Source organism: Neolamprologus brichardi, chromosome 12 (genome assembly GCF_056152115.1).
Source record: "Neolamprologus brichardi isolate AB-2024 chromosome 12, ASM5615211v1, whole genome shotgun sequence".
NCBI classification, from domain to species: Eukaryota; Metazoa; Chordata; class Actinopteri; order Cichliformes; family Cichlidae; genus Neolamprologus; species Neolamprologus brichardi.
This window is the reverse complement of record NC_142115.1, coordinates 37,298,477-37,304,435: the sequence shown is the minus strand read 5'-3', so window position 1 is coordinate 37,304,435 and position 5,959 is coordinate 37,298,477. Positions and strand designations below refer to the sequence as shown.

At 41.9% G+C, this 5,959-nt stretch overlaps 1 protein-coding gene across 1 annotated transcript; it reads left to right on the top strand.

The window, feature by feature from the left end:
* Window positions 1-1,663: 1,663 nt before the first annotated feature.
* LOC148100353 (granzyme K-like) lies at window positions 1,664-4,753 on the top strand. Its single transcript, XM_087849545.1, has 5 exons — window positions 1,664-1,727; window positions 1,888-2,032; window positions 2,671-2,806; window positions 3,326-3,595; window positions 4,601-4,753. The coding sequence occupies exons 1-5, from the start codon at window positions 1,664-1,666 to the stop codon at window positions 4,751-4,753; spliced, it is 768 nt and encodes a 255-aa protein (XP_087705671.1).
* Window positions 4,754-5,959: the final 1,206 nt, after the last annotated feature.

Below are 5,959 nucleotides of genomic sequence, written 5' to 3'. Positions count from 1 at the left end.
TGTGTGTGAGTGCGTGTGTGAGTGTTTGTGTGTGTGCGCATGTGTGTGTGTGCGCGCGTGTGTGTGTGTATGTGTGAGTGTTTGTGTGTGAGTCTGTGTGTGAGTGTTTGTGTGTGTGTGAGTGCGTGTGTGTGAGTTTTTGTGTGTGTGCACGTGTGTGTGTGCGCGCATGTGCGTGTGTATGTGTGTGTGTGTGTGTGAGTGTTTGTGTGTGAGTGTGTGTGTGAGTGTTTGTGTGTGTGTGAGTGTTTGTATCCGTGTGAGTGTGTGTGTGTGTGTGAGTGTTTGTGTGTGTGTGTGAGTGTTTGTGTGTGTGTGCGTGTGTGTGTGAGTGTTTGTGTGTGTGTGAGTGTGTGTGTGTTTGTGTGTGTGTGAGTGTTTTTGTGTGTGCGTATGTTTGTGTGTGTGTGAGTGTTTGTGTGTGAGTCTGTGTTTGAGTGTTTGTGTGAGTGTTTGTGTGTGAGTGTGTTTGTGAGTGTTTGTATGCGTGTGAGTGCGTGTGTGTGTGAGTCTTTGTGTGTGTGTGTGAGTCTTTGTGTATGAGTGTGTGTGTGAGTGTTTGTGTGTGTGCGCGTGTGTGTGCGCGCGTGTGTATGTGTGTGAGTGTGAGTGTTTGTGTGTGAGTCTGTGTGTGAGTGTTTTTGTGTGTGTGAGTGTTTGTGTGTGAGTGTTTGTGTGTGTGTGAGTGTTTGTGTGTGTGTGAGTGTGTGTGTGAGTGTTTGTGTGTGAGTGTTTTTGTGTGTGTGAGTGTTTGTGTGTGTGCGCATGTGTGTGTGTGCGCGCGTGTGTGTGTGTATGTGTGAGTGTTTGTGTGTGAGTGTGTGTGTGAGTGTTTGTGTGTGTGAGTGCGTGTGAGTGTTTGTGTGTGTGCGCGCGTGTGTATGTGTGTGAGTGTGAGTGTTTGTGTGTGAGTCTGTGTGTGAGTGTTTTTGTGTGTGTGAGTGTTTGTGTGTGAGTGTGTGTGTGTGAGTGTTTGTGTGTGTGTGAGTGCGTGTGTGAGTGTTTGTGTGTGTGCGCATGTGTGTGTGTGCGCGCGTGTGTGTGTGTATGTGTGAGTGTTTGTGTGTGAGTCTGTGTGTGAGTGTTTGTGTGTGTGTGAGTGCGTGTGTGTGAGTTTTTGTGTGTGTGCACGTGTGTGTGTGCGCGCATGTGCGTGTGTATGTGTGTGTGTGTGTGTGAGTGTTTGTGTGTGAGTGTGTGTGTGAGTGTTTGTGTGTGTGTGAGTGTTTGTATCCGTGTGAGTGTGTGTGTGTGTGTGAGTGTTTGTGTGTGTGTGTGAGTGTTTGTGTGTGTGTGCGTGTGTGTGTGAGTGTTTGTGTGTGTGTGAGTGTGTGTGTGTTTGTGTGTGTGCGCGTGTGTGTGTGTGAGTTTTTGTGTGTGTGAGTGTGTGAGTGTTTGTGTGTGTGCGCGTGTGTGTGTGCGTGTGCGTGTGAGTGTGTGTGTGAGTGTTTGTGTGTGAGTGAGTGTTTGTGTGCGTTTAAGTGCGTGTGTGTGTGAGTGTTTGTGTGCGTGTGCGTGTGTGTGTGAGTGTGCGTGTGTGTGTGTGTGTGTCCATTTGTCTTAAACATCCATTTTCAGACCACGCCCCCTCAGCTCAGCACATAAAGCTGAGCATCACAGTGGGTTTCTCTGCATTCAACAGTTCAAAGAGAGGGAAGAAGAAATGTCCTGCCTGAAGAATTTCAGTCTTCTCATCTCATGTGTGCTCCTCTTCATCATCCAGCCAGGTGAGAGATGTTTTCCACTGTAATTTTAAATTTTTAATGTTCATATTAAGCGTAATGCAAAGTCACACTGCTGATCTCCTTCAGGTGTTTGTTTCACTCATCTGTTCTTCACTTGATCATCAGCTGATTTATGTGTCTGGATATTTTGTTTCTGTTTCAGGTCGTGGGTCTGAGATTATTAATGGGAAAGAAGTCAAGCCACACTCACTGCCTTACATGGCCTATCTGAGAACTGTGACTAATTCTTTGTGTGGAGGGACATTAATCCATCCACAGTGGGTGCTGACAGCTGCCCACTGCACTGGGTAAGAATCTGAGGTCTTATTTTCCTCAATTTTAAAAATAATGCAGTATTTATTTTCAACAGACTATTATTCCTTCGGTAACTACCCAGAGGTCACGAGCTCTGAGTAGTTAGTGAAAGAATGAGATCAGGGCCAGAGCAGCAGAAACGTGCTTTCTGTAAACGGTGGCTGGCCTCTCCTTTAGAGAAAGCGAATAATACACACTGCTATAATTATACATGCAAAGCTAATTACATTGAATGGAGAGGATGAATATAGAATATTTAAAGCTGATTTTTCACTCTCTTGTAAGCACAACATCTGTACAGAGGTGTTCTAGAAAGTTTCATTTAAGATGGAATAACAAGCAAAATATAAGTGTTGCACTCATTTAAAATAACACAGAAGTCACAGCTACATACACATCAAACATTTGATACATTTCTTCATCTAAAACATTTTATGTACATTTTAATTTCTTCATTCAGCTGGAAGAAAAAATAACGCAGATTCACCTAAAGCTCAGTAACAGCTATAACCCAGCCATATGTAGTAATACACAATAATAAAGAACTATGATGACTGTTTTAGAAGCCGCTGACCTGTTAACCTTTTAAATATGTAAACCTTCATCACCAGATTGTTTTTTTCTTTTACAGGAGTTATTGGGTGATCCTGGGAGCCCACTCCAGAACGAAAGACGAAACTTCCAAGCATCAAAGAGTCGTCGAGAAAAGTTTTCCTCATCCTGACTACTGTTGTGCAAAGCACGACAATGACCTCATGTTGCTGAAGGTAAGGTGATATATCAGGGTCTGATACAAATGATGTAAATCGTAACTGGACTGCTTCTTATTTAGCACCTTTCTACTCTACCTGAGCACTCAGAGCGTTACACAACATGGTTATTCACCCAAACACATCTTTCTGTGCTTACGTGCTTTCTAACACTCACACACTCACACTCTAACGTCAGAGAGCATCGTGGGGTTCAGTATCTTGACATGCAGACTGGAGAGACCAGGGATCAAACACCAAACCATTCGATTAGTAGATAACCTGCTGTACCTCCTACAGCCAACTCAGGTTTTGCTTACTTAACTAAAACATTTTCATTCTTTAAAATATAAAATGTATTTCCATGTCTTTATAGACACGTTTCAACTCATCACTGCACATATTGCATTTTTCCAAGCAAAATATTAGAAATAAATGAGTGGTGCTACAACTCTTTATAAATATCTGTTTATTTAATGTAGTTAATGTAGAGAGATTCATTACCAATATCTGATATTCTTTTTAACTTTTTTTCAGCTTAAAGAACCGGTGAGCAAAACCAGGGAAGTGCAGTGGCTCGAGTTGGGCAACACTGTGAGAGACCCGGCAGCTGGCAGCACGTGTCTGGTGGCTGGATGGGGAGTAACTGAAAACAACCAAACATCAGACGTCCTCATGTCTGTCAATGTGACTGTGGTGGACAGACAGACGTGCAACTCTCGTGATTATTACAACCATGACCCTGTTATCACTGATGACATGATATGTGCTGGTTCAGATGGTACAAACGTCGCTGATACCTGTCAGGTACGTATGAAGAATCCATGTATGTTTCCTTGTTTGAGGTAAATGTTCATTCAGCTCAACACCTGAAACACTGTCATGTGTGAAAAACTAGTTCATGCATTTATTACTTCCAGGCTGGACTACTGCAATTCATTATTATCAGGATGTCCAAAAAACTCCCTGAAAAGCCTTCAGTTAATCCAAAATGCTGCAGCAAGAGTCCTGACAGGGACTAGAAAGAGAGAGCAGATTTCTCCTGTTTTGGCTTCCCTTCATTGGCTTCCTGTTAAATCCAGAATTGAATTCAAAATCCTGCTCCTCACATACAAGGTCTTAAATAATCAGGCCCCATCTTATCTTAATGACCTTGTAGTACCATATCACCCTATTAGAGCACTTCGCTCTCGCTCTGCAGGCCTACTTGTTGTTCCTAGAGTATTTAAAAGTAGAATGGGAGGCAGAGCCTTCAGTTTTCAGGCCCCTCTTCTGTGGAACCAGCTTCCAGTTTGGATTCAGGAGACAGACACTATCTCTACTTTTAAGATTAGGCTTCAAACTTTCCTTTTTGCTAAAGCATATAGTTAGGGCTGGACCAGGTGACCCTGAATCCTCCCTTAGTTATGCTGCAATAGATGTAGGCTGCCGGGGGATTCCCATGATGCATTGAGTTTTTCCTTTCCAGTCACCTTTCTCACTCACTATGTATTAACAGACCTCTCTGTATTGAATCATATCTGTTATTAACCTCTGTCTCTCGTCCACAGCATGTCTTTATCCTGTCTTCCTTCTCTCACCCCAACCAATCACAGCAGATGGCCCCGCCCCTCCCTGAGCCTGGTTCTGCTGGAGGTTTCTTCCTGTTAAAAGGGAGTTTTTCCTTCCCACTGTTGCCTAAGTGCTTGCTCATAGGGGGTCATATGATTGTTGGGTTTTTCTCTGTATCTATGAAGCGCCTTGAGGCGACTTTTGTTGTGATTTGGCGCTATATAAATAAAATTGAATTGAATGTGTTTGTTGTTGCTGCAGGGGGATTCAGGAGGCCCGCTGCTGTGCGATGGAGCACTGGTTGGAGTCACTTCTTTTGGACATGGTTGTGGTATCGTTACAAAACCTGGAGTCTACTCGTTTATCTCAAGGAAACAACTGTACTGGATCAAAACTACGATGAAGTTATTCTAAATGTGTGAAACCACCAGCATTAGTCTGCATGATTTGATGTTACATCTATCAGCGTTGTCTCTGTAGATCATTATTCAGTTTATCATTTCATTGTTCCTCTTACAGCCTATGATAATTTAGTTTCTGCCAGCGCGCTATACTTTTTTTTTATAGATTCTGCACTTGGTTAGTCCACCACATGATCTTATGGCAGAGAAGTTGGGATGACCTCTTAACCACATTTTAGACCTACTGTAAAAAAAATTGGAAACACTGTTTGAAATGTTACCATCTTTCACCACACAAACAGACAGAAACATGGTTATATTTAATCTTCATTTTTCCAAATGATTTTAAGAACTCCCAGACATGAGTGCTCCTGGTTGTTGCAGATGAGTGCGGCTGCTGTAAAACCAGGGAGAAGCAATTTTTATGTACACACAAAAGCCATGATTGTAATATGAAACAGAGAGATTATTCAGACTGTCAAACAGACAGATTCAACAGCTCATATACAACCAACTGAAACTGAAAATGAGGCTTGTGGTTTGTTGAAAAAGACACAAAAAAATCTTCTTTTCTTCATTTCGCATTACTGTTGCTGGAAAACCAAAAAAACAAACATCTTTTTCTACTCTCTAATAAAGCTGGAGGCAAAAAAACACATTTGCTCTCTTTTTCTTTGATTGTACTGCAGTTTCAAACTGTACCTTTCAAAGTATCATCGTTAATATCATGAGTTTACAGTTACAGTCTAATTTGAGGCCTAAGAAACATTTTCACTGCTTTTTTCAACTCTTTTGATCAGCTGTAGATTTTCTTGTACAAAGTTTTTCTTCAGAAGAAATTAACACAGAGAATATTCACTCATGAGAAACAAAGGAACATGAGAACAACTGACAGCTTCACATGTTGAGGATCTCCTCTTCCTTAGGATTCAGTGACATGATCTTCACACATTCACCTCCATCAACACTGTGTCTTTTGTCATTGATTACTTCCACAAATCCTGATTCATTTCTTTCTTTTTGTTAAATTGGCTGAAAGTATCAGTCATATACACGTCTGCACCCAGTGTCCTCCACGTGGTTATTTATGATCATTTGACCACAGGCTTTGAAACAATATCAGCACTCGATCAACAGTTTCCTCGTGTCTGTTGCCGCGATCACACAGTTTATAAATATCGTTACTCAGAAAAGAAAGAGTACTTTTTATTTGAAGTAA

Excerpts from the sequence above, each read along its gene's own strand:
- LOC148100353 (XM_087849545.1), top strand. The coding sequence starts at position 1,664 with ATGTCCTGCCTGAAGAATTTCAGTCTTCTCATCTCATGTGTGCTCCTC. Across the intron at positions 1,728-1,887 it reads CCTCTTCATCATCCAGCCAG|GTCGTGGGTCTGAGATTATT; the intron begins GTGAGAGATGTT and ends TTTCTGTTTCAG. Across the intron at positions 2,033-2,670 it reads ACAGCTGCCCACTGCACTGG|GAGTTATTGGGTGATCCTGG; the intron begins GTAAGAATCTGA and ends TTTCTTTTACAG.